The sequence below is a fragment of the Stegastes partitus genome, unplaced genomic scaffold (assembly GCF_000690725.1).
Source record: "Stegastes partitus isolate 25-593 unplaced genomic scaffold, Stegastes_partitus-1.0.2 Scaffold182, whole genome shotgun sequence".
NCBI classification, from domain to species: Eukaryota; Metazoa; Chordata; class Actinopteri; family Pomacentridae; genus Stegastes; species Stegastes partitus.
This window is the reverse complement of record NW_007577913.1, coordinates 409,337-437,313: the sequence shown is the minus strand read 5'-3', so window position 1 is coordinate 437,313 and position 27,977 is coordinate 409,337. Positions and strand designations below refer to the sequence as shown.

The following is a 27,977-nucleotide window of genomic DNA, read 5'->3' as shown; positions in this document are numbered from 1 at the left end:
AATAGCTGAATTCATTTTGTAGATAGGCTGCAATAATAGATGTGTCAAAACAAAAACAAAAGGAGCTGTGTCGTGGGAGAGCTGCTTTACCTGGGGGACACAGTGCGTCTACTATTCAGTCCCAGGAGAGTCTGCGTGCTGCATGTTTTCTGTTTGCATGTATGTGTCTTGTTTACGTTTGTGTTTGCCATAAAGCATTTTGTCATGTTTACACATGTGCTGTTTATTAAGAAGGGTAATGCAGAAGGTTTAATGGATATTACTGTAAGTTCTTTAGAAAGCCTAACAGTTGTGTTTTGAGGGTGTAAGGTTTACTCAGTTTGATGCTTTGTGTAGTTTTATTTTCTTTCTTGCAGAGACATTTAATAGAATGATGTTAAATGATGACTGATATCACTCTGATGTCTGTATGATAAATATGAAGTCAGCACAAACAGCTTAGTCAAAAAACTGGACATAAACACAAAGACGGCGCTGTGCTAAGGGTAGCCTGGCATCCTCGTGATATCAGTGAGGCTGATGGTGAAATAATTTGGCCCATCAGCTTCTGTAAATGTAGTTTTTTTTTAACATTACTTTTAAATAAATCAATGGAATAAATGTGTTGATGACCTTTAAAGTAGCCTGACTCACTCAAGATCTGTCATTGGCCGAACATTTTGTGCCACTTCTTTCTCCTCTTTCACTTTCTGCGTGTTACCGTTTTCTAAATTGATGAATTTCACGATTTAATTTGCACATTTTAAATATACATGACATAAAAGTAATAAGAAAACTGGTGATACAGTGCAGGAAGAGGCACAAAAGCCCAAACAGGCTGATAACAAGCCTCCATCTTTAACAAGACAAAAAAGGAAAAAGGTAACTTAGGTCTTTAGAGAATAAAAAATAAAAAATATAATAATATTAACGCTAAAACCAATAAGAATAATTACAATAATAGAATGAAATATGTTGAGCAACATTAGGCATTGTAAGGACAGTTCTTTTTTTTCAGTTCAATTCAATTCAATACTTTATTGTCATGGTCACAATGCAACACAGTTCTGAAAGCCTATAAATAAATAATAATCGCCTCCCTGCGTGCAAATGTTCCAACAGCAATTCCCCCGTCACTATTTTGCAGGAATGCTGTCCTCCTTTTAACACCACCAAATATGATTGCGATTAATTTAAATACATGCAATCAGGCAAGAGTGTTTTTTTTCTTCCTTTATAGCAGAACGATAATGAGGAGCTACTGTTAAGCTGATTTTTATTACTTTTGCTTTCAAAGTCACCCAGGTTGCCTGATTTTATGCGACTTGTTTACTGCACAGACATGACAGTGGAGCCGGTCGTCTAATTTAAGTCTCACCAAGAAAGCAGATAAATGTATTTACTCTAAATGTTGAAATGTTCCTTTAAGGAGCAGTCACTATTTATGTGTAAGCCTTTGGGCTAATTTGTAGGAGAAGAAGAAAAGAGAAAAAAAAAAGTGTGCCAGCTATTTTTCCAGGTAGCTTCATGAATGTGGTGTCTTTGAAATTCATTCTCTTTGAAGTAGAAAGAAAATGTCCATTTACTATAATAGCCTTTCCCTCAGAGGCAGTGTCAAAAACACACACCTCAGTGAGCCAACCTCTGAAATAATTAAGACCAGTAGGCCGAGGGGACACTCTTCAGTTCATTAATTTCAGCTTTAAGAAATGATAATTAGCTGTCTATTTTTTTTTTATGTCTGCACTCCTCTATTTCTTCCCTCCCCCCCCCCGTCTGCCATCTTCCCCTTTCCCTTCATTTTTGTGCTTGCGCTGCTGCCATCTTTATTCCTGACTCTGTGTTTGTCATCTTCCCATTTGTCCACATCTTTACCCCCAGTGGTTTGCTTTGACGCCAAGATCAACTTTGACGACAACGCGGAGTTCCGTCAGAAAGCTGTGTTTGCCATGGACGACATGACTGAGAGCGACCCCACGGAGACGGAGGCAGCCAAGTGGGACCTCAAATATATCGGACTGGACGGAAACATTGCCTGCTTTGGTAACGGATGCGACGCCCTGTGACAGAAGTCGTACACCTGCGCACACATACAGCAACTAAAAATTATCCCATAGGCGAACCCCCCTGCTGGCATATGGCTTTAACGCGTCTCTCAAGTCGCGTAAGTGAAAAGCTCTGACACAGTTAAAACTTAGCCAAACTAAAGGCAGCCCGGGCTGTCCTCCAGTCCACATTACAAGCAGCTTTCTGAGGACTCCAGAAGGACTGCTGCCGTAACCAATGCGTTCTAATTAGCTATAATCCGCCCAGAAAGTCTCCAGTGAGCCAGATTGTTAGCATTCTCATTAAAGGCCCCCTCTCTTGTCATAAATCAAAGCTTTTACAGTGTACAGCAGCACAAACAGGTGCTCTCGCTTCTCACCCCATAGCCTCATAAACACATTAGATGTCTGTTAACACTACTCCCCCCTTCATGCACAGGCACACACCCCATTCTGCATCCCCAGCTCCCAGACTCTCTTAAAGTAACAACAGCTTTTAAGGCCCTGCAGCTTCCTTGAGAGCTCTGTAAGCCACCAAAGTGACAGCTGTTAAAGCGAATTTCCCTTTTATTGAGACCTCGGTCGGGGAGCTTGCCAGGACACAAGTTCAGCCTGGCTAAACCAAATGAGGTTAGACATTTTTGTGCACTTGGCTCCCGCGCAACCCAGCAGGGTAGCGGGCGCTGGCAGTTGGCTAAATGATGACACAGTCCACAAAAAAGCGTAGCAGAACCGCTTTTAATCAACACTCTTTTCTCTGAAGTCGAGAGTTGAGTTGTAATCAAATTTTCTCTGTGTTGCTTGACTTGAATGTTCCTGATTAGAAGATTTCCAACTAATTCACTTTTTAAGTGTGACATTTTTTCGGCTATTTGCTCTTATTTGGTGGATAATTTAGTGCTAGATTCCTTTGTGGGTGTTCTTACACTACATGCCATCTTTCTTTCAGTGCCGGTAATGTTGTTTTAATGAACTCATGTCTGCTGGCATCACACTTTCCACTCCGGGACTTTTGTTTCAATTTCTTGGACTTTAGCCTGTACACAGTGGCCAAGTTTAGCCTCATTATGCTAATAAGACATTGTACTTGAGGTCATTACTGTTCGTGATAGTGTATAAATATGAGTCCACCTGGTACCAAAAGTCTTGCTCTGGAACGATACCGTCCACGCAAAAGTGTGTCAACCCTTTATTTATCCTGAATAATAGAATATAAATACTTCTACATCTTTCACAGTGAATGGAGCCGGTTTGGCCATGGCCACATGTGACATCATTGACCTGCATGGGGGAAAACCCGCCAACTTCCTGGACCTGGGGGGCGGAGTCAAAGAGAGGCAGGTGTACGAGGCTTTTAAGCTGCTCACCGCTGACCCCAAGGTAGGACAAAAATGTCTAAAAAGGAATTTTGTGCCCTTTTTTTCACCCTCCACAGCCTGATTACAACAACTGAAGCCAGATTGTTTCTTTATATTAAAGCAAAAGGAAAAAAAAGAGAAGTTTTTACCACCTGTTGAATTGTCTTTGATAATGTAGTCATGTATCTTGTCATAACACATTCATAAAGCGCTGTCTATCTGGTTAGCGCTTTGTCACTGAGACAACAGCGCTCATTAGACGAGGGACCTTGGCATATGTCCATGTTTCGCTGAGGGGAAACAGACTCTGGAAGGCTGTGTGATTATATGCCATCATTTCAGTTGCCACAGCATGAAAAATCGCTGCTCTGTACTCGACAATAAAACCGAGCTTTTAAAGACTTACGACGTCGGTGCTCACGTGTGTATTAACACGCGACACATGCAGCTGAAAAATGAATGCACACATGAAGCTTAAAATCAAAAAAGCGTGCTTCTGAAAGTCTCCGAGTGAGTGGCAGCTCGGGGTGTTTTACAAGTGATTCTGCTCTATGTTCAGAAAGCTAATAACTCCTAACTAAACAATGTGAGCCTTGTAACGATACCGCAGAGCTGATTTTGTGTTGACAGTCATCACATCGCTAATTCCCGCACTGCTGTCACTCCTGCATCCCCCGGACTGATCTCTGGTTGATTCCGTGTTAGCATCTGTGGGAACATTTAGTTGTGTGGTATGCAGAGCAGAATTCGATAGAAGCTACACATTTTTTTGATATTCATTAACACATGCTAACTCCGATCGGCAGTAAATGCTTTCAAGAATATGTTTAATTATTTTTAAAAGATGTGTAAAACTGGAGGTTCTCAAAGGTGGCTCAAGATTAGAGCTAATTCCATGACAACCACAGAAAATATACCACAGTCACACTTAATTTTACACCTCTGCTTTTCTAACCTGACAAGAGTAAGGATTGCTTACTTATCGTTACTATCCAGAAACAGTGGAGATGCTGGGAATACAGATATACTGTATGGAATACTAAACCCAGTCATCTCTTAAAATAGATATTCCATCAATGTTACACCACCAGAAACTCAATTTTATCTAAATCCCATACTGTAGTAGAATTTTTCATGGTGGCATGTTTAAAAGCAGCAGTAAACAGACCGCTGTTGCACACTTTGTAGATGAATGTTAAGAACCTACTAACCTTAACAGCCCAGCAGGTGATACATTGCCCGGCTCAAACATCCACTGTGTGATCGATTTGCTCTCGTGAATTTAACCCAGTCGAGTGTGGCTAGAAAATAAAAATGCACATGGAAGGTGAAAAAGAAAACGTAATCAGCGTGAGAAAGAGGAACCACAAAGATTGGTCGCTCTCTCCAGTTGGGCAGTTATCTTTATGATAATACCCTTTTCAAAACAAGTTGGATATCTGCAGAGGCAAAAATCTGTCTTTTTTTTTTTGTCTTGGGCTGATTCCCCAAATGCAGATGGGGGAGTAAGCCTGCTGTCTGTCCCTCCTGCTGCTGTGTATGGAAATAGAGACAGGGAGCTCCTCCCCAACAGTGAAAAAAGAAGTAGAATAGGATTGACATTAAACTGGGTTGGAAGCACCATTAGCATTTCAACCAGGGGAGCTGAGAAACCTGCTCTGATCTGTGGAGGGAATGTTAATCATTTCACAATAAGAGCGAGCTGCTCATTTGCATTGAGTTTCTTTTTTCTCCTGCAAATTACCACTCCCAAACTTAAAAATATGAGCAGAAACTAAGTAACTAAAAGTCACTCTCTGGGTTAGATGATGAGGCAATAATTATTGACTTCAAGTGTCAGGAAGTTCTGTTCTCCTCATTTTGCCTTTAATATCAAGGCATCGGTGCTCATGGCCTTCACATCTGCAACCGACTGTTTAGTTTAAAGCCCGTAGACTAACTGGCTTACTTTCATTTCACACATTAATGTTCTACATTTATGTTTCAGGTTGTTTTTTTAAACTACTTTGCTAATAGTGTAGATGGCATGCATTATGAGGATGCTTTTTTTCCTCTTGGACTGAATAAAATGAGTCTGATGGCTGCAGTAGGGAGGGCCATTAATATTCTGCTGCATACATGAATATGTGCTTTTTATTAGAGACCACAGTGACTTTTGAGCGCACAGATTAAAATGGTTTATGTCCCATGAAAAAGATAGAAGGCAGCCAGTGCAGCAGGAAATATCCCTCCGTAATGACGCCATACATTTCCACACAAAAAACAGGTATTTTGTTGTCTGTCTTTTTTCTTTCAGTCTTTCCTCTTTAGTCGCTTTTGCGCTTTTGTCTCCCTTCCTCGGTCTTTCTCTTTCTCTCAGTCTCCGCTTTGATGTCTCAGGCTCATTGTGCCTGAGAGGAGTGGAAGCGATGCGAGTGTACTGCTGGCACTGAATAGCAGAGATGGAGCATGAGATGACAAAGCCTCCTTTTTCTTGTTTGCTCACTTCTCCAGTATCTACCCTTAAAGCATTCATTACCTTAAACATGATTATTTTCTGGAAAGAAAAGCGAAGAGAAAACAGATGAAATGGGGGATATTGTATGTGAAGTGGGAACAACACAGAAAATGAAGTCAAAATGAAATGAATGTTTGGGGGGGGGAAACTGAATCACAAAGCAGTGTGTATCCCACTGGGTGTGTGTGTGTGTGTGTTAAATATGTGAGATGTTATGTAGCTCAGCTGGGTCTACTAGACCATTCAGCTTTGTTTGAATTTAGGCCCCCGGCTTTTTAAGCGGGGACATATTTATTTTCCATGCTAAAATAAATAGCTCCACTTTCTTCATATCCACGTATAGAACAGTTTGTTGACAGAATGGCTGAATTTATTGAGGTTTCCCCTCACATCACCTGTAGGCACGAAGCAGGAGCAGGCAGCAAATACCAACAGCCAAATAACCTCGTTATTGCCTTGTGCCTGTGCCATAAAGAAAGTGGCAGATGGATGTTTTGTCCAACTCGACATCCATTTTGTTCCCGGGGCTTTAGGCTATTTTCTGTAATTTTTATAGGCTACAGTAAATGATGACATTTTTCTTAAACACACTGGTTGTTGGTCTATGTCTGTATTAGGACCACCGTTATATCAAACTATTAATTGTCATGTCACTTTATTTTGTGACTTATTATGTCATGATATGCTAATCTTACCATTACCCAATTACATTATTTTTCTAATTTAAATGTAGATTTTTTTTATGTTTAACTATTAATTGCCACATACATGTTCTTTGCTGCAAACTGATTTAAAAAAATGAAAAATCATCTTTTTTTTTTAACCACAGTGTGAAATAATATAACAATGTGAAGTGAAATATGTCAATTTAAGTCTGCGTAGTGCTCCAGTAAACTTCAAAATATCCTAAACACAGCCACATACAGGTGTAATGTATGAATACGTGTGTCAACATTCATGCTACGTGTGTCCGCATTTAGTTAATATGAGAGTGAATGTGTCTTAACGCTCTGATCAACCAAACATAACACAAATTAAAGTACGTTGCAGAGGAGCAAGGCGGTAACCGTGGAGATGAAATGCGAGGTTACTTCTCTTTCTTGACCATCAGCTCTGTGTTTCTACTCACAATCGATAAAACCTCAACTCCATCCTACAGAATCTGAAGTATTCCAAGCAGAGAGCGCGCTGTTTTTTGGGGGAAGATAAAGTCTTTCTTTTTCAGAATAACGTTTTGTTCTACTTAAGTTGGCAGGAGAGCCGGAGTCATATTTCCGTTGTTGTGAGTTGTGAATGTTCTGCCTCCCACTCAGTTCCTCTGTGTGTGTGCAAAAAGAGAAGAAAAAAAATGAGACGAGGGAAGAATAAAAAATGTACTTTAAAAAAAAGAAAAAGGAATCATGTGCATCCATTTGCTTTTTTCTTTATATTATCAAAGCGAGGAAACTGCTTTTCTTTCAGATCATGAAAACCAGCATGTTGTGACACTCCTCACCGCCGTCAGTGCTTTTACTCATACATGCAATATGTTAGCGTGCAAGTGTTTGCTTTCTAGATTGTAACCTGTAGGCTTGTTGCACACGGCAGTTTGTCGGGCCGCTGCTTTGTTTAAGGTGGAGTAGGCACGCAGAGTTGGGAAGCTCTGCTCTGAGGTGAAAGAGGCACAGATTGGAAAATTAGCATTAGTTCAGCTGGGTGACCCACCTCCAAGGCAAATACGGAGGTGTGTTCATATGCATTTGTTAATGTTGTTGCATAATCATGCTGCTGATCGGGAAACATCTTTCTCCCACTGGCGTGTGTGTGTGTGATCTAAGTTTGAAATGCTGAGGCTTAAATGTGTGTGTTTGTGGGAGGGTATTACTTGTGTAGTGGGGACCTAAATCTGTTTTAACAGGCACATTATGGGAACTTGTCTTCCTTATTAGGTACAGAAAGTAAGACACTCATGATGTAAATCGTTACATTTTGGGGTGAATGTATTTAAAGGTTAGGGTTAAGTAAGGCTTAGGTTACAGATGGGAAAGTAGTAGTTAAGGTCAGAGTAAGTTTGCAGGAAATAAATGCGAGTCAACATAATGTCCTCTGAAGTTATGGAAACACAACGTCTGTGTGTATGTGTGTGTCTGTGTAATTTTTCCATTGGCACTCTTGCTGCATTTTCACATCCTCTCTGTTTGTGTGGGATTATTGTGTATGTCCCCCAGTGCTCCAGCCCCCATTGCCCTCAAAGAAAACTACATACAATTTTACTTCTTTCCAGCTCAGTGACTCCGCTTTAACTCACCTGTGGCCCCCCTTTAACCATTTTCCTCCTTATTGCAGTGACACTCCTGAGCCCTGCCAGCTTTAAGTTCCATCTCTGTTTCTACGGGGAACACACCGACCGTTTGAACCATTTTAATATCTCTTTCTGTTCGCTGTGTTTTCATTGATATTACTCACAACTGCTTAATTGGTGATACACACCAGTGTTTTCTCCACTTATAGAAAGGCTTAGGTGCAGCACCCAAGTGTTTTTGCAAAATATCTCAAGCAAAATAAATGTAAAAAGGCATTTAGGCGACATATTATAATGCATAAAAACAACAGTGACAGCTCTATGAAAAAAAAGCTCTCTGGAAAGTTGAGCTGACAACAGGAATGACCTGCCAGTTGACAATCAGTGATTGGAAGAACATTTGTGTATTTGGTATGTGACACATGCTCATTCCCAAAGTAGTCAAACAACTGATTGGATGTTTCTCTGTTTTGTCAACTCTGTATATAGAATTTTGAAAAAGTAAACACAAAACCTTATTGCTCCCATATTGTGCCCCTTTACATGGACTAAGTCTCACACGTCCCCAGAATGTGGCGTTGAGAATTTTTAGCCCCAAACACCGCAAAGGTGGTTCATTAGTCCCCTGGCTTTTGCCCTGTTTTAAACAGGCTGCTGTCCCACCCTATTCAGGAAGAAGACTCTCTCTACATCTGTGATTGACATTGTGGAACCAAACAGCTAAACCACACAGCAGCTAACTTCTATATGAATGTGAGACCAACACTTTCTATTACTTTTGACTTTCTGTCTGCGTGATCATTTTACATGGAAATATCACCAAGTTCAAAGCACAGCTGTGGCCTTTAGCTCATGTGTATGGTGTGTTTGTCAGACAACGTTGCAGTTAGATAATCGGTATCTTAGTGCCACAGCTAGGGAATGGCTAGGAAGTGACTTTGGGTTAACATGTAGTCGTAACTGGCTGTGTTTTAGTCTATTTCACACTAAATCCGTTGTCTGACAACAGATCACAAAAATAAGTACAAAGATACAGTTTTATTGGGAATTTAGCTCTATTTAAATGCAGTTTTTGTGAGCACAGTAACCCACCTAGTCCCTGTTTATTGGTTTTAAATCAGTAGTTAAGTTTTCACAGTCAGGGCCTGTGATTACACGAATAAAGCTAATAATAAAATTAGCCACGTTAGCCACACAAAGCACTAACACTACAGGTAATCCACTGGATCTTCAGTTTCTCTGATGCTGGAAGGACATGAAGACCACTGTGTTTGCTCTTGCAGCCAACAGCAGAACATTTGGTGAGCTTTGTTTGTGGCTGAGACATTTCAGAGTTCACAGAAGCAGCTCTAGAAAGTAAATAAACCTGGTGGACTGTGAGGAAGCGGCTCTTTCTGAATAGATTGCCGAGAAGCAGCGGGTAGTGCGGGGGCAGGATTATGTGATCTTAGAGCTAGACAACTATTGTTGTGTTAGCTGGTATGTTGCAGCTAAGTACAATTCATATTGGTTTGTAAAGCTGGGAGGTTATCTAGCTGCCGGGGAGCTCGAGGAATGGCAGGTCATATCTTAACAACCCCAAAACACAAAATAAAAAGAGATTTTTTCCATATCGGACATTTAAAATTGTTTTCAAACGATTTCAAATCCCCCAATTACCACCATCCCAGGGAATCCAGACAGCGCCTACACCCTTTAAAAACCTACATACCTGAGCATTTACAGTGACATCCCATCGTAACTTGCTGCCATTCAGTCACCTCACCATTTCGTCTTGTGTTTTCTTCCTTTGCTTCTTTTTGTCCTTGTTCTCTCTCACTCGATCTCCCTCCTTCTTTGCGCCTCTCTTTTCTTCCCTGCAGCCTTTCATCTAGCGAAATCCTGTTAAAGTCAATGTGAGGAGCGTCCCTCAGTTTCATGCCTGCTAGTTAAGTCCTGCAGGAGCCCAGGCATTGCCTTTCTCATCCCCACATGGAGATGTCTGAACCCGTGTCTAATGTGCTTCAACATGCATGTAGTCACAGAAAGGCAGAGACTCTGGTCCAAGCCAGGTGAGCCACAGAAATGCAAAACATGCCATCACGTCCTCAAAGAAAAGGATGGAAAGGAACTCTGGGCTGTTTTCCTCTGGGTTTTCCATCGCGTGATTGTGATCACACAGCTCTTTCTTTCGCTGTGAAGAAATGCAAATAGGTGCAAATATGCCATTGTTTCGTCGCACCCACATCATACACACATGCAGCCCTCCAGGGACCCCAACAACTTTTAATCACAAGAGTCACCTGTGATGTGAGAGTCCCATGCTGTGTTGCTTTAGAGGGAAAGAAATCACCTCTCCACTCGGAGCCCAAGGCCTGTGGGAGATGCTGGTCCCCTGTGTTATAAAAACAAGCAATGCAAGCTGTTGAGAAAAGGAGAGAAAGAAGAAAGCAAGCTACCCCCGGTAATGGAGTTCATTCCCGGTGCGCAGAGTATTACACAAGTACTAAATAGAGGACCAGCTATGGAGGGACGCATACTTAGTCCAGCCAACACACTGGGGCTGCCACATTGAGGCCAAGCCGCAGGAAGAGTGAACATTGCTTGTGACAGGCAGACAGTTTGTGCAGTGTATTTCTTTTATTTTTTTTCCTTCGGTTATGGGCTGTGTAGGTCATTTCATTGGTTTGCCATTATTTGAGACAGGCTCTACCTTATATAATGTTTTTTTTTTTTTTCCTGCAGATTTGCTTACGGTGCATTAAAGTCCTCTGGTGACAGATATAAGGTTGGGTTTTTGTGTATCATGGGACCTCTACTGCTCCAGTACATTTAAAATCGCTGCAGCAATGTGGGAAGCTTATAGGCTAAACCCAGAGTGCACTGACCCCCGTGTTAGTCTTTGAAATGTATTCACCACGAGCCTGATGAAAAGCAGTAGGTACACGTATTATATGGACTATTATTTTATTTTCTATTTCAACATATAGTTTGGCAAGTAAGGCTGTACATTCTAAGCCTCCACAGTACAGGACGAAAGTTTAAAACCAAATTGAGTAACGCCAGTGAAACGCACGTCATCCGACTAATGCAGCGTGGGTGAACTACTTTTGTTTGTGAACTCCGAAGCACACATTTTACATACATACACTCAGGACACATCGGATAAACAGCACTGGCCCATTTCTTCACACACTTTTGAGTTGAGCTATAGGTGGGAGCAGCATTTTTAGATTTAGGAGTATTTCTCTCTTTTTTTTTAGCACATGTTGTATGATCATACCTCCTAGGACTGTAAAACTGACCTGAAAGTCACAGTTAGTGCCTGTCTGTTGTTTGAAATGTTGATTAGTAGAGACTCATGACAGCATATGCATTTGTGAAAGGTCTTTTTTTCTGTTTTAAAAAATGTCTGTGTAATTTTTCTTAAAGTTCTCGACATGTATGTAGAACATCTGCTTTTTACTGGTGATGCATTCCCCACCTTTAACATTTTGATTTAGGTAAGCGATAGAGTTAATGATGTTAACCAGAATCACAATAATATAAAAAAAAAAACAGCAAGTTGGCTGTTGCATTTGTCATAAACATGCCATGCCACCGTAGACTGTAAAAGATGGAGTAACCCTACATGAGGTCACCTTTAGCTTTCCTGAAGAGCAGTTTAGAAGCTCACTGTTCTGTCTGATGCCGTCGCCATCTTGGCATCTTAGCCATTCCCTTAGTAATAAATTTAATCAGTTAAGTTGTTTAAAAAGTCAACCATCGTACAGTTGTTACACAGTGAGAAATGACCTATAGAGACCAAAAAAGCTTTTCTACAAGGTTGTAAAGTTGAGTATTTTAATGTGGGGGTTGGTTGGGATTGACTTCCTTGTAGATTCAGCCTCAAGTGGCCATTCAAGGAACTGCAGGTTTCAGCTCTTTGGGAGTTGCAAGAATAGCTCTGCTGCAGAATAGTTTATTTGTGTAAGATGATTTGAAGTGAAAACACAAATAGTGGTAGGCATTTCAAGCAGTGTATATTTGCATTTTCAAAGAGCCCTTTGGAGTTGAGCCAAAGTTACAGACCTCTAACCTGTATGCTCTTTAGACATCACGTCACGGGTTGAATCCACATCGGGAGTCTGCTTGCGTGGGTCGAGTGAGTGCCGCCTTGCTTTGGTCATCTGGCATTGCTATCACGAATGGAAATAAATTGAATGATACAGCATTTAAATGTCATTGCCGAATAGCTGAAGAAAGGAAGAGAGAGAGAGAGAGGGGTCGCTCGAGAGAGAAGGAGAGAGAAGTGTTGCACACCTGGTGATCAGAGAAAGAGAGTATCTATATGGACAGAGACAGAGAGGTGGAACTGAATCTTAACATTTATCTGGCAGCTATTGGATGCAATTCAGTGTAATTCTGAAGTTTATCAGTGATGTGTATGGCACAGCAGAGTGGAGCCTCTGTTAGCACTGAGAAGTGACAGCTGTCTCATGAATAGGTCCAATGTGGGCGAACGTGAGTGGATAGTATACCTGCGTCATACATGTGTCTGCTGTCTGAAAGCGGAATTGAATAGTTGTGTACTGAGGCAGAGCAATTACATGCGAGCTGATAATAGAACTTGCTCACTGTGACGCTCTTTTGCAGTGACATGTACACATGTTGCTGTCACTCGTGGCAGAAGTAAGTCATTATTGCACACGTCATGATTTTGATAAAAATGTATATATATACTTTTAACCGAAGGAAGGAGGATGAACCCATAAGTGAAGGACAAACAGGGATGTCAGAAGTCCATACATTCTGTCCCTCATTCTTTGACTGAAGGTTAATTTGAGGATGTGAAAGAACCGTCCAGAGATGTACCATGGAGCTGATGACTTGTCAAATTGATTTGTCCTTCAGGGAACTAATACCTTCTCCACCTTCTTCTCCATTTGATCTGGGTTAGAAGAGCACAGCGTGTTCTTAAAGACTCATGTCATTTTCCACTGCACCATCAGTAGACGACACTATTACTTAACCATCATATATGCATAAAGACCACAGTTTACTAATATATTCACCTCTTCTCAGCGCCTCGTCTTGGCACCAATTTGTCCCCCGTTGATTCCCGAACACGGACACACGCATGCATGCATACACACATGCATGGACACACACATGCATGCACACATACACATACACGCAAAGAGAGAGAGAGAGAGAGAGAGACAGGTCCCATGGGTATGTCTGATTGAGCTTTCTCCTGTCTGCCATTCCTCATCTGGGAGAAATCAATAGAGGATCTGGGATTGGAGCTCAGGCTAATTGAGCTCTGCTCTCTCTGTTCTCTTATTGCTGCCAGGAGCGTTTTGTCATCACAGCACCTGGTTCACACCATGGGGGCCAAGGGGAGCCAGCCAGCGATCAGATAGGGCCTTTGGATGCCACAGGGAGGGGAGCTGCATGTGATTGAGCAACCTTGTGAAGTCAGGCACTCAGAGGAAGGGCATAGCAACGAAGGGCTCCATTTATCCTCATGTGCCTCTATAGGAGCTGCCTGATATCTCCCCCTACTCACCTGATGATAGAGGAAATACAAGTGTATTTTCCGTTGGACCGTTTTGGAAAGCAGACTCATTACAGCAGTGATTATCACTTTGGGCTTCATGCTACCCCTCTCACTATTTTAGTTGCCGCTCAGGCAGGTCCTCAGTAGAACACTGCATAATGGTCACTGCATCTATTTGCATGTATTTTCCATCCCACTACTAACCACGAGGCATCCAGAGAATGAATTAAAATAAACTTAAGCCATTGTCTTGGCAGTTTTACCAGCCCACGATTCTCTCTAGCTATAAATATCACGCCATGAGAGCGGCAGGTCTGCTGTGTTTACACTTCACACATGGTTTCAACATAGTCACGGATCAGTCACCCACGACAGTGCCTCATAATAAATGTGACACGTGGTGCTAGCCAGTGTTCTCCCCTTCTCAGTATTAAAAATGGAGATTCCTTCCATCCAAACCATCTGCTCTCATCGCTCCACCCTTTGCCACCATTCCAGTTCCCCATCCCTCCATCTGTCCATGTTCCAAGACTTGAGGCAGTGTGACCATCACAGCCTGCCATGTACAGTGTTGAGAGACATTGCAGCAGAAATGTGACTGTCACACACTCGTGCATTTCATGCTCCCTCGGTGCTCATGCGTTCACAGAGTGGGGGGGATTATGTGAGGCCACTCAAACACCCAATTGATGGGATCATTTGTGCTCTCCGAGCCGTGGACTGACATCACAAACACTGCACCATTTCCTGCACTCTCGGGCTAATAATGAGGGGGATGTTTTTAAAGGCGCTTGTTCATTGAAAAACAGGTTAATTGCTATGAGAGCTGTTGAATGTTGTTGTACATTAATTAACATAGTGGGGAAAAAATAGCCAATAAACTAACAACATGCCAAAGCCTTCTATCTTTGGCTGGAGGGAGTCAGAGTGCACCTTGCATTATTTACTGCAGTATGAGTCATGGTAAGACACTCTAGTTCACAGTGACACATATAAATGGTCAATGGTCAGCACTTACACTATATAGCACATTTCTACCTCAGTGGTGCTCAGAGCGCTTTACAGTGTGTTTCTCATTCACCCATTCACACACACATTCATACACCAATGGCGACAGAGCTGCCATGTAAGGTGCCTGCCTGCTATTGGGAGCAACTTTTGGTTCAGTGTCTTGCCCGAGGACACTTCGACTGTGGAGGGGATCGAACTGCCAACCTTGCGACTGGAGGACAACCCCCCTGCCACCTGAGCCATAAAACAGCCCTAATGATGAAATACCAACATATACCAGTAGAGTCTTAAAAAGACTCTGAAAATTAGCACCTGTTCTATAAGTTTTACTCCCAGAGGCTTTGGATTTTCTGACTGGTACATGCTGTTGAACTAGAGCTTACGTATACATGTGCATCACATTTTCTGTTGAGGATTGAAACAATGATTGACAGGTGTTAATGCCCCTTTCAGCACCTTTGTAAACGGGTGAATCAGCGCTTTAAGTATTGCACATTATAAAGTTGACTCACAAAAAAGTTTTTTAAAAAAAACAAATATCAAAGCTTTACATGGCAAACTATCCTGACCGTGAGCCCCGAGTACGAGTCGAACAAAAGCACTTGATTCTACATTTCTGATAATGTGACTCAGAGTGGTTTTCAGTGGCTTGTAATGCTCCTCAAGAGCCACAGAAGACATTATACAGTTATTTTCAGTCTCAGTATCGCTTGTGTAAAATGAACATTATGCATAAAATCGGTGGAGTGCTCTTTTTACTGTCTGTATTTAGCAGCCTGAAAATAGAAGACATCGCCCAACCTCAGTGGCATGAGATTAAAGGTGATAGAAACCTGCAGCTGAATGTCGTTGTCATGCTCGTAAGGTAAAAATCTGCACAACTCAAATAAATCTGCGGTATTTTCAGTGACTTTGGAAACATCGTACTACTAACAGACAGAACCGTGTCATGGCCGTACCTGTATAGGTAATAATGACGGTTCTTTTTTATTTTAAAACTGTTGTTGCACAGAAAGAAGACAAAACACAAATTTTGTTATAAGGCAGCTCCTCACATAGGACTGCAAATGTCTGGCCTCATTTTAATTTAATTTGGAAATTTGACTACAACTCTTAAATTGCCTGAAACAGCTCATTTTAATATAAAGATTGAAGTGAGAATCGATGTTCTTTCCCAAACAGCCTTAAGGATATATCAGGTCTTTAAAGAACAGGTTGGAACTTCTTTTTTTTGTGTGTTTATCTGGAGCTGCAATGCGAGCATATTTAATCTGCACCGCTTTGTATTTGTGTATGCATCCAGCTGTTTGCTTGCTTCTGTCTGTAGATTGTACTCTTGTGCATAGCCTTATGAAGCTTGTGTTTGTTAGAAAAGGGCCTTAGGCTCTTAACAACTCACATTAACCTTCTGATTTTAGTCAGACTCGGCTCTCAAACCCAGCCGCCCTCCTGCCCTCTCTCTTGTTGAAGCCCCCTGGGTTCCAGGGAGGGTCACGGGTTGAGACTCTGGCTACTTTCCACCATCTCTTTTGTTCTATCTACCTCCAAAACACACTCAATATGGCACTTCCAAGGGCGTCGTAGCACTGTGCTTTGTCGTGTGTTTTAACATGTTGAAAGACGTGAAATCGAGATTTTCATTTTTGCTTTTTATTATTAATATGTCATGCATTACATTTCTATCGATGGCCAATACCACAAAAAAAAAAAAAAGGAAAGAAAGAAAATCCCGATGGAGGCTGCTCTCCAAATATGGCCTCTTTCTACCAACTGTGTAACGTAATGGGCAACCATTTCTGAATACGCTATCTGTTTAAACGTACTCTCTCCACGCTCCTTCCCCTCCCCCCGCTCATCATGTTTCAGGTATTTGTTGCTTTGAATGGCGAGACATGCCGGCAGCAGTACAGCGAGAGATTATTGTCACTGTAATTGGCTTTTCCAGGCCTGATTTGATACAAGCCTCTTGTCTGATCCACACACTTCTTTATTATCAAGCGTAATGGAAAGACGATGAGGCTCACATAAAACGTTTGCCTCGTCATATCTCCAGAGAAATCGCATGTTGTGTTTTGTTTCTACGCTGTGGGTCAGGATAGATAGCTGCGCGTCTGTGTGAAGTCACAACACTCACAATATAGCCACAGAAACAGGATCAAATTAGTGTTATGGATATCTGCAGAAAAACATATATTGGCTGTCTGTATCCAACAGTCTATGTATTGAAACATTCAGATTTAAGTTTTACAAGGAGTTAACACTCTGCATTATGTCTCTTTGTGTACGACCTCACATTTCCCTGAGCGAGATCTTATTGTCCCTGTATTTGCTGATAAATGACAGCCGGTGGGAAGAATTTGCTATCAGATTGTATGATCCAGTTCAATTCCTAGTACTCTGTCCAAGCTGACATGACTGTCTGCTGCTGCAGCAGTCTGCCTTGTTCACCGAGCAGCGGAGGCAATGTAGAACACGGCTCTCCTACACTATTATCTCAGTCAGTATCTGCTGCTGCCAGAGGAAGATACAGATGGACAGAAGATTTGCACTGAGAAAACTGAGAGGTACCGTCAAGGCAGAGGGAAGACCGATTTGTAGCAGTAGTTCTGCATTAAATGTTCGTGTTTATAAAATCCATAACATTACCACAATAAGTACTGCCTGTTTTTATTTGACAAAAAAAGAAAGTGCTGTCAGAAAATGCTGCCTTTGTCTTAGAATGTGACAGATATCGGCCTTTCTTTTTCTATCATGTATTCGCCTATGTTTCGACTAAACCACTTCCACATGTTCTTAATACTTACTTTCCTGTCATTTCCTCCCCCTTCAGTCCATTCCCGTAGAGTTCTGGAAGATGCAACATTTGCTTCATAAAGGTTTCGTTGCCAAGACGACAAACTCTTAGGCCCTTTTGCTCTCAGATTTATTTCATTCAACGTAACGCACAATATCAGTGCACTGAATTGTCAGAAGGGCAGATAAAGGTAAATAGCAAATAGATTCGGAAAGATCAAAATGTGGACTCATGCTCCCACTGTTAAAATGCTTCCTCACCTTAATGGATTCTTAATGGATCCTGGTAGATGCTTTCTGGTAAAGAAGTTCAAGTTTCCATTTTGGTTCCCACTTCAGTCCTATTTTGTAGCATCTACTGCTCTTTGTTGCCTTTTATACAGCTTGATTTAATTAAGAGGTAACAGTAAACTTTCAGTCGAAGGCACCCTCGGTTATTTGGCTAAGTTAAAACAGGCGTTTTATAAGTGAACCTGAAGGATGTACTGTGGCAAGCTAATGCGTTTTAACCCCCTAAATCCCAAAACCCACAAAAGGGGTTTTTTGAAAGCCATGTTTTCAAAATTTTTGCCCAAATTAAGACCAGCTGGAAACAACAAAGACAGGCCAGATCTGCACATTTTTCAACTTATCTGACAGTCATTAGACTTTCATCCACCAAATCTAAGCTTCAAAACAAGATATTTCATTAAAATCACATTATTCTGCAGGTCTCATTTAAACATAAATTAGCTGTTTGAAGGAACCAGATTTTGTATTTAAAAAATAAAAATAAAAAATCCAGTGAATAAATTGCAATTGCAAAACTGATCTTACAATAAGTAGAAATATATATATATATATATATTTAAAACGCATAAAATGCCTATGAATTGCTTGGAATTCAGAGGAAAAATGGCAATCACTCCTCATAATTATGGATTAAAACCCAATCATAGAGGTTCACTACAAATGTACAGCCGCACTGTGTTTGGCGAGAATTGCAAAATGCAGAAATAGAGAAAAAATATTGAGGAGAGACAGGTCAGAGAAAACCACAGAACATGTATGGGATCATTTCATTCTAAAAAAAAAAAATCCCAAAAACCTAGAAAACCGTTCCTGCAATAGTACAACGTTAATGTTTCAGCATTGCAGCAGAATAATAATATTACACAATACTCAAATAGTGTTTTTAAGACATTTTTACTGTAAGTAAAAATAACTAGTTGAGTTGAAAGCAAATTAGAGATTCAAGTTTTGCCGATTTCTTATTCTGTCACCAGCAACCAACATACTGGCAGTCATCAGTGTGCAGCGATGTCACCTGTCAGACCGACTGAAGCTCTAACTTGTAGATCTATAGAAGTACAAGGCAGATCCGTCTGACATACTGACTAACTAGTTTACCAAGAATTTCATTCACTCAGTTTTAACGCTATCAACCTGCTGTCAAGGTCAGATATTTTTTTTTCACAGGTGTCATTATCTTTGTTCCTGCTGGATGTCCTCAAAGTAACCGTGGAGGATTTTTCGACAGCCTGTCATTCTGCCTGTCAAAATATGCTTCTTATCTCCTCTAACTTTGCCCAGAGAGCTTGTCTCTTGTCTGAACTCTGTATTGGGCCAAGTTTAAGTATGTAGGTGTGCATTGTAAGCCACTAAAATATGCAAACATCTTATTTTTACTTTTGTATAGAAAATATTTCTTATCTAATCAAATTGTAGGATACATGTTTTCTAAAACAACTGTTGAACAAGTGTTGTTATGCCATTAGATAAGAAATAATGGAAAAATATTGGTAGATTTTGGACTGTCAGTGGATTAGAAAGATGGAATTGCAGGTAAATGTAATAATTTGAGGTAAGATGTTGGATTTTCTTGAAGACATAGTCTTTGTTATTCGACTTTGACTCTCAAAAAAGTTAGTTTTCAGTCCATTGTCTCAGTATTTTGTGGTTATTCTGCAAAATATATGATAAAATTTGGTGCAGTTGCAGAGAAATCTGGTGTAAAGTAACTGGATGATCGCAAATTCTCAAACTAGATGACACATTTCAGTCTCTATGTGGCATCAACAACTATATACAAGTTGTGTGATGATTCTATTTAAGTCTAATTAGGAAAACTTGCATTGAACTTTCATATTTTTAATTTCATATATTGTTTTTATTGTACATAGGGTTTAAAAATTAGAAGAAGAAAAAATCTCAATCCAGTGTTGCACACCAATATTGCCAAAATTACTTTTTGTTCATTAAACTATAATGAGCTACAACATCATGACCACTTTTGCCAAGTATGCTTTAAATGCTCCTTTGCCAACACATCTTTGAACCACAAGGAAACAGAGTCTATGGAATCCTTCAAGGTGAAGGATGTTTGGAGCAAATCCTTCCTCTAAATTGCAAGTTGAAGTCTCCAGGGATCAGACTTGTTCCAGGACATCACCCTGTCAACAGTTCATCAATAACTGGCCACTGTCAGATACTCGCCACCGCTGACTGGAAGCACCTCACTGGCCTTGCCGTTTCAGAAATGCTCCTTCTCAGTCATCTGGCTGGAAAGATTTTCCCCCTCGTCAAAGTCACCAAGGTCTTTACACCTGTCAGCTTCTCTCATATCCAACACGTAGACGAGGAAACCAACTGGTCCTTTCCCCTCTGTTGTGTCTTAGACCCTGACGTGCAAGAAAACACCAGAGGTATTCCCCTCATCTTTAAGCGCTCATGATGTTTTGAATTGTTTATGTACGTATACACCTGTTTAATATGTATGTGGGCAATTTTACACTTAATCACTAACATTGTTTTTACATCAATGCAATCAGATACTGCATATTTGTCTTAATTAAGCAAGTCTAGATCTTTTAGGGTAATAAGTTGAAAATCCCATCACGACTAGTTTGTAAAATCACTTTGACACTTTTTTGTTTCAGAAAAAAAACACTTTCCATTTTTCTTTTATGAAGACCCACTCCTTGTTGGTTCTTCTGTAGCAATGCAATCTTTGGCTGAATGTAAGTAGCACAGACAGCAGCAAGCAAAGAGCATATTAAGCAACAGCCAGAATTTCTTTCTTCTATGATTAATGGTATTATTAAAATTGCAGCTTTTAAGATTTAAAAGTCGTGCTCTTTCAATTTGCAATTGTGTTTTTTAAAAAATCATTCCTAAGTCTTTTAGCACAAACTTATCATAAGATTGCTCCCTGCCTCCCTACAGTATGTGAACATTTATTTTAGCATAAATGTCTGTGCAACAGGTTGTAGCTATAAGCTGATTGACTATTTATGTGACTGTAATCAATGCTAAAAAATGATTTAAAACTCAAGTTTGAGATCTGATCTTACATAATGAACATTGTTCCTTCGTTCTTCCAGCATGCTTTCACACTGTGATTATTTCCTTATACCTACAACTGGCTGTATCATTTTACCAGCCCTATGGCACTCGTGTTTCTTTCCTATCAGATTCAGAGTGTCTTTGCGAGTATCAAGCATGGAGACAGTTGAGCTAGTGTGTGGAGAATGGAGATGAGTAGAAAAATGCTGGCAGAGAAGGAGCAAGCGAGAGTTGTGTTGAAAAGAGCAATAAAGAAAGGAAAATGAGAGCGTGCAGAGGGTGAGGAGAGAGAGGGAGGGAGGGAACGGGTGTAGAGAGCGTTAAAATGGGTGGAGGAGTCGGGGTAGGGATGGAGTTCCAGCAGTGATTACATTGTCCATCAGGCCACAGGACGGCCTGCATCAGCCCACAGGATTGATGTTTGACAGAATAATTAGAAAACTGTCTCAGCCTGTAATCACTGGAGCTCATCTTGCCGAAGAAGACTTCCATTCGCTTTCTGCCACACATGCACACACACAAACACACACACACACACACACACACACACACGCAAACAGGCTAGTGGGAGCCGGAGCCATCTGTGGTTGACTGGTATATGGGACAGTCGGTTGATAGAGTGGTAAGATGGGAGTGTTCCTGTTTATTCTTAAGAAACTGAAAGACTTTATCTGCAGAGGTGGGAATGGGAGGTGAGAGTGGCACCTCACTCACTGGTTCACTGAAGGCAGGAGTGGAGAACACGCTGGGGATTTTAAAGGTGCCGGCAGTAGGATTTATGGACTGGAAAAAAATGAATTAAATAGAGTTTTACTACAGTGGGTGGCAGAACGAATGAGATGTGGGACTGAAACCTCCCCCCCTAACCCTACTTTGACTCTTTCAGTAGTCAGTGGTGTGCGTGCTATAGGAGCGAATAGATGGGGTTTCTTGGAATGCGAGTCAAATTCACAGGTAAAATGGACCACATAGGATACTCGCAGCCAATATAGTGAACACTGGCACACTTTGCTGCCACTGTGAATAACACGTAATATACATTACACACATTTCGCAGTTCGGCTTTGACACACCGGTGGTGGAAATACGCTGTTAGCAGTTATCCTTGCAGATTTTCATACTTTTTGTTAGTCTTTCTGTGCTGCCGGAGATGTAACTTATAAATAAAGATGTTTGTGACTGTGCCGTCTCAAAGTGATGATGTTACCGTTGCCAATCTATTGTTTGACTAGAATGCCAGCAATTAAACTGAGAGTGTCAAGCAGAGCTACAGCTCCTCTGTGTTAATTGACACACAAAGTGTGAGGTAGAATAATTGCATACAGTGAACCAAACTACGGAGACCAAAGAGTAAGTCTGGAACAAACACTCTCACCACAAGGTCTATTTTAGTAACTCCTCTGAAACCTTCGATCCTTTGCATAATGTTTTAAACCAATGTAGTTTCTCAGTTGCAATGAAGTCTAAACTGGCAAAATTTGATTTTTTTGGGCTTAATATATGATCAATAATACATATACATTCTATGAATAGATTTTTTTTTTAATGCAGAGTATCCCTATTGCATGTTCTTTTACAGACAGCATTGCATTGAGGGTTTTTGTAGCTTTGAAGTTCCTAGGTTAGCGAGGTTTTTAAGTCTGTTTATACTGCGTCTGTTATAATAAATCAACCATAAAAGTGCCCAGTTTAACAGATGGATGCAATGTGTTTGGCTGCCGTAGAGGAAAGAAATTCATGACAAGTTCAGAGCGCGTCTCTACTGCAGAAATGAAACAGGCCGAGAATTATGGCCATCGTCAATGATGAGCTTTAAAAGACAGTAGAAGATGTTGACTGTCAGAGAAAATGATTCTTACTGCTTCCAAGCACCTTAGAAATATGACTGTGACTGACAGACGAGCTACACAAATGTGGGTTTTATGTGCTTCTGTATTTCATGTTTCGGATGTACTAGAAAAGGCCGTAGTGATGAAGGCTCTCTTCCCCTCAGAGCAGTGGTAGTTTTCCCCAAGAGGAGAAGTTAAAGTGTTTCCTATCCTAAAATGGTCTGTTCTCGAAACTTGATGTTGGGAAAGGATGGTCATTTGTAATCAGGGCCCTCCAGTGTCGTGATATTTGTAATATTTTACAGTGCTTGCTCATGCTAATATGTCTAAAACTTAATTTCCCAGAGCTAACAATCTAACCTTTGTCTTCATAAAACAAACCCATTTGTTCCACGCTTCAGAAATGTTGAACAGTTGTTGACACTGAAACACAATAGAAATGCTCAGTGTTGGCTCTGCTGCATATCAGCCTGCTGGAACTGAACTACAGTTTGGTAGCCAATCAGAAGACTTGCTGTTTGGAGCTGGAAAACCTTATGTCTCCTGGAATTTTTTGAAACTTTTAATGAAATATGGCGGATTCAGTAAACAGGTGTCTTTGCTTTATTTTGGCAAGACTTTTAAGCTGATGTACTTTTAGTTCCAAGCAATGAATGTGTTGGGTTGTTTTGGCATTTTCTGAGGTGGTACACAATGACTCAAAAATGGAACGATGGATTCTGTATTTTTTGTGGGACTAACCTGCCATGTGCCCGGTTATGTGAAACTTGTTGTTAGCCGCCTGATTAAGTATGCTTCTCAGATGTCCCAAACAAATCAGGAAAAGGTTAAATTACTAAAGGTCAGAGATCTTCATTAGGACAATGGCATCGGCTCGCACTAGAAGTTCAAAGGTCTCATTATATGTCCCCTTCATACGGCCTTCTTGACATGGAGCAAGCCCCCAGACGAGACCTCCATCGATCTGGAATCTACTCAGCCTCTTCCTTTTCTCCTGAGGCTTTTATTGGTTTCTCTGATCCCCCTAATACCTGAGCAAACCCTTAATGGCTAATTGATATGCTGCTCTGTTCTCCAGAGCTCCATCAAAAGTCTGCAGGGCAAAATGTCAGCCACGGAGCCATTGGTTGCTCTCCCCCCTCCACCTCCACCCCGTCTAAGACAACTAAAAATCCTCTGCATTTGCATATGAGAGCAGACCACTTCTGTATTTGATGAGACTTGAGGACATGGGAAATTTCCATGCAACAGCTCTCACTGCAGCAAGAAAGTGTGGGGTAGGAGAGAAAACATGCCCAATCAGTGTATGTATCCGTGTCTGGATTTTTGAGGATTAAAACGTGATTGTGCCCATCTGCTTTGACCAGGTTTAGGTGTTTCTGGCAATTTAGCACCCGCTTACCCAGACCGTGTAGAACCCACAGGGGGGTGAACGCAAGGTAAGGGGAGACAGCTGGAATGGAGAGCGAATTGTGTCTGTTCTATCAATTTTTAAATTACTCATTTAGCCAAAGCTGAGAGGCGTCAAGAGACAGTCATCGTCATCTAGTAACTGCCGTGATTTGGTCATTGGCGAGAATGAAAAAAAACAAATCACCGGGTTTGTAGAAAGAACTTGTATATGTGGAGGCTTGTCTTTATTACCCTCGCTCCTGCACTTTGTAGCATATCTAATATTACCGGGGGTCTACGTTTCGCTTCAGTGCATCGACTCATTCAATCCTTACAAGTATATCTCTTGTTTTCTCTGTTGTTGGCCACCGGGTATGTAATGTATGCCATTTCTATGCTAGATGTAGCAGGTTTCCTTTCGTGAAATCTCATTATGCCATAATCATCTGCTCCTAGCTTAATTGGCTGCCGTTGCATTCTCTCACAACTTTAAGGAGCCTCTAAGATACTGTGCACCAGGGGTGCCCAATCCTGGTCCTCGAGAGCCCCTATCCAGCATATTTTAGATGTTTCCCTCTTCCAGCACACCTGATTCACATGATCAGGATCGTTATCAGGCTTCTGCAGAGCTTGATGATGAGCTGATCATTTGAATCAGGTGTGTTGGAAGAGAGAAACATCTAAAACATGCTGGATAGGGGCTCTCGAGGATCAGGATTGGGCACTCCTGCTGTACACCGATCAGCCACAACATTAAAACCAGGTCCCCCTTGTGCCATCAAAAAAATTCTGACCTGATGGACCACAGACAGGACCTCTGGAGGGGTGTCCTGCGGTGTAATGGATTTTTGGCAACGGATCCTTTGGGTGCTGTGGCTTGTGAGGAGAATCGGTCCTGTCACAATGCATCCCTCAGATGTTTGATTTGATTGGGGTTTGTGAAGATTCAGCTTGGGTTCTTTGTTATGTTCTTCAGGCCATTCCTTAGCAGTTTTTGCTGTGTGAAAAGGGGAGACAGCTGGTGTTGTGGAGTACTGTTGCTATGGGGGTGTCCGTTGATCTCCAACAATGTTTAGGTGGGTAGTACTTGTCAAAGTAAGACCCACATGAAAGCCAGGACGCAAGGTTTCCCTGCAGAACATTGCACAGTAACAAGGTTAATGTTGTGGCTGCTCAATGTGAGTGCTCACGTTCTTAGAAAGCCGTTGCTGAAGTACTACGGAGAAAGTTGTAGCTGCTGTGCCACGTATTGCCCCATAAAAGCAATTAGTGCAAAAACAGTTCTCTCATGCCTGCTATGAATGACGGTTTATGAGCTATTCATAGTGTTGGATATTGTTACAGTTAAAATCAGGCTTTCAACCAGATTTAACCTGAAGCAAAAATTATAATAAACAATATGTTTTTTTCAGAATCATTTTCCTCTGTTTGACCTAATTTGAATTTAACTTTTAAACAATGTCTTTGTGCTCACTTAAATAGACTGTTTTCGTTAATGTTTGAACACTTTGGATTGAACTAGCTTCAGGTAGTTGCTGTTTACGCTACTGTTTACCTATATTCTATGCTGCTTTGTGGTGTGCCTCCTCTGAACAAGTTAAATGCTAAGTTGTTTATCCATTAGCGGAATGTACTTCACTAAAGGTGAGCGGATGGCCTGCACATTTAGACATGTAAATGGTGGGGAGGTGACAAAAAAGGAGGGCTGGGGTGATGATTTGCCTTGCAAAGCACACCCATCTGCCCTTTCGATGGCTCATTGGCTCCCAAGATCAGGTGCAATCTGAACTGGAATCATTTGGATAATTGACCTTCTGTGTGCATACATTAGAATAAATTAATTTTGATTGGCCGTGCAGCATTAGGAACAAAGCGGGAAATGTTGGCTCTTTTATATTCAGCTGCTGGTTTGTTGTACCCAGTCTCTGAGGTGATTATGTATGCCATTCACCAACTATTATGCATTTCTTCAGCTTAATAAAATAATTCTTGCTCTGAGCAGAGTCGAGCGCAACACAGCTAGACACAGAGCCATACTCAACTTTTTTAGTAAAAGCTTCAGTCTGACTTAGCAAAAAAAGTAGCTACACAAATTTGCGTAGGTGCACTGGAATTTAAATTGTGTATGTATATTTCAGGTGTGTGGGTGGGTGCTGTTGTATATTAATTTTTTTATTTTTGTGCTGGCATAAACATGCTGAAGCAGAGTGTTTGCGCCTCATTTGGCTACAGAGCTTCCCAGGTTTGTCCAGTCTCCATAAGTGACCTTGCCATTCCACTGAAAAGTGCTCATAATATGTGTGTCTACAGCAGCCCCGTATGTGTCATTGCTGCCTGATGGACAGCCATTAACCCTTGGTGAAGGGGTTGAGGAATATTTATGTCTGCCTGTCAGCAGTGACACGACACCCTCCGGGGATGAATAATATGCCTGCCCTACACTGGCTCCAATTGTTGAGTCCAATTCATGACAAAATGGCCTGTGTGTGTGTGTTGGTGTGCCTGCTGATAGGTATGCAGCGTATGTATGCTGATGAGTGTCCAGTCAGTGTGTGTGTGTGGGTTCGGGAGCATTCTGATACCCTGAGGTGAGCAGCAGGAGACGAGTTCTACATCCCGTACTGACATCTGACAAACCTCCCGCTCGCCACAGAGGTCGGTCTCTCCTCCTCACTCTGCGTCATGCATGGCATCTCTCTCTTGCCTTGTAGCTGTTCTCTATGTAACCTTCAATGTGCATAAACACTCTAACAGTTTTATAATTCAGATTATGACAAAGTCAGAATTACAAAGGCTGTCATGCAAGCTGAAAGGCTGGACAGATGTCTGAAATACCTGCAGCCTGGAACAGTTCTGTTTGCATTTTGTATGGTAACTGTACATCTTTTTTAAAGGCCGTACCTTTAAGGGAAATGGATTAAAACAACTGAAAAGTTTAGATTTGTAGAAGTTGCGAGCGGAGAGTTTATCAGTCGTTGTGGCTATTTCTTAATTGGCATACATTGTAGCTAATCCGATCCAATCCTCCTCTTTTTACGACTGTTATCAAGTAGCATAATCATGTCTCCCACTTTTTCCAAATCCTTATTCTGTTAACTTTTAGAATTTCAATTTGATTTTTGTCCCCCAGAATCTCTCTAAAAAGCCTCTTAAAAACCCCTAAGTATTAAAAGTGTTGTCTTGTATACCACCTTCACCTCACTTATGTGATTACAGCAATAAGCTTCGGGATCAAGAGTAAATGCGCTGTAGACTTTTAACACTCCTGGGATCCTTTCTCAAGCTATATGCAGTGCTGCTCTAACCTCTGTTTGTTGAAGGGTACAGGCCTAACAACAAGAGCATTCTCTGGGCTGAAATAACAACTTATTTAAATTAAGTGGATACAATGTTGTGTATTTTTGATTTAGTTATATTTATGATTTTAAAAAAGCTCGGGGAATTTACCACAAATCAAATATAATAGCAGTAAAACACAGTGTTCTGTTTAATTAAGATGCAAATACAGCATTAGTTTTCCTACCAGTGAACCTATTTGAAATTAACCTCTGAATTCCAAACAGTTTTTGACTTAGTTTTGCTCCAGTCAAATTTTAAAATACAGTAGAAGTAAAGAGACTTCAAACTTTTTGTCTTTTGTGCAGTAAAAGAAAGATGAAATGCTATAAATTATTAACAAACACAAAGGAAAAGTTGCATTCATTTTGATTATCTATCTTTTAAAAATTGAAAACCTGCAATCAATATGTACAACATTTATCCAAGTGACTTCACGTACAGATTTACTACATTTTGTCATTGTTTCCACATTTATCTCCGATCAGCTCTGTGTAAACGCTGGCTGCAGTTCAGGTCAGTTCAGCCAAAAAGTCGCTGAGTTTTTGTCCAGTGACTGTTGGTCACAGCTTTGTCACTAATTGTTTCTTGGATGTGCCAAAGAGTTGTGA

General features: G+C 41.0%; 1 protein-coding gene across 1 annotated transcript in view; it reads left to right on the top strand.

Annotated features, from left to right (window-relative positions):
* suclg2 (succinate-CoA ligase GDP-forming subunit beta) overlaps positions 1-27,977 on the top strand; it is a 101,062-nt gene that overhangs the window by 52,201 nt on the left and 20,884 nt on the right. Inside the window, exons 8-9 of the mRNA XM_008280126.1 lie at positions 1,861-2,022; positions 3,262-3,404. Coding sequence (XP_008278348.1) covers positions 1,861-2,022; positions 3,262-3,404 — 305 coding nt within the window. The remainder of the gene's footprint in view (positions 1-1,860; positions 2,023-3,261; positions 3,405-27,977) is intronic.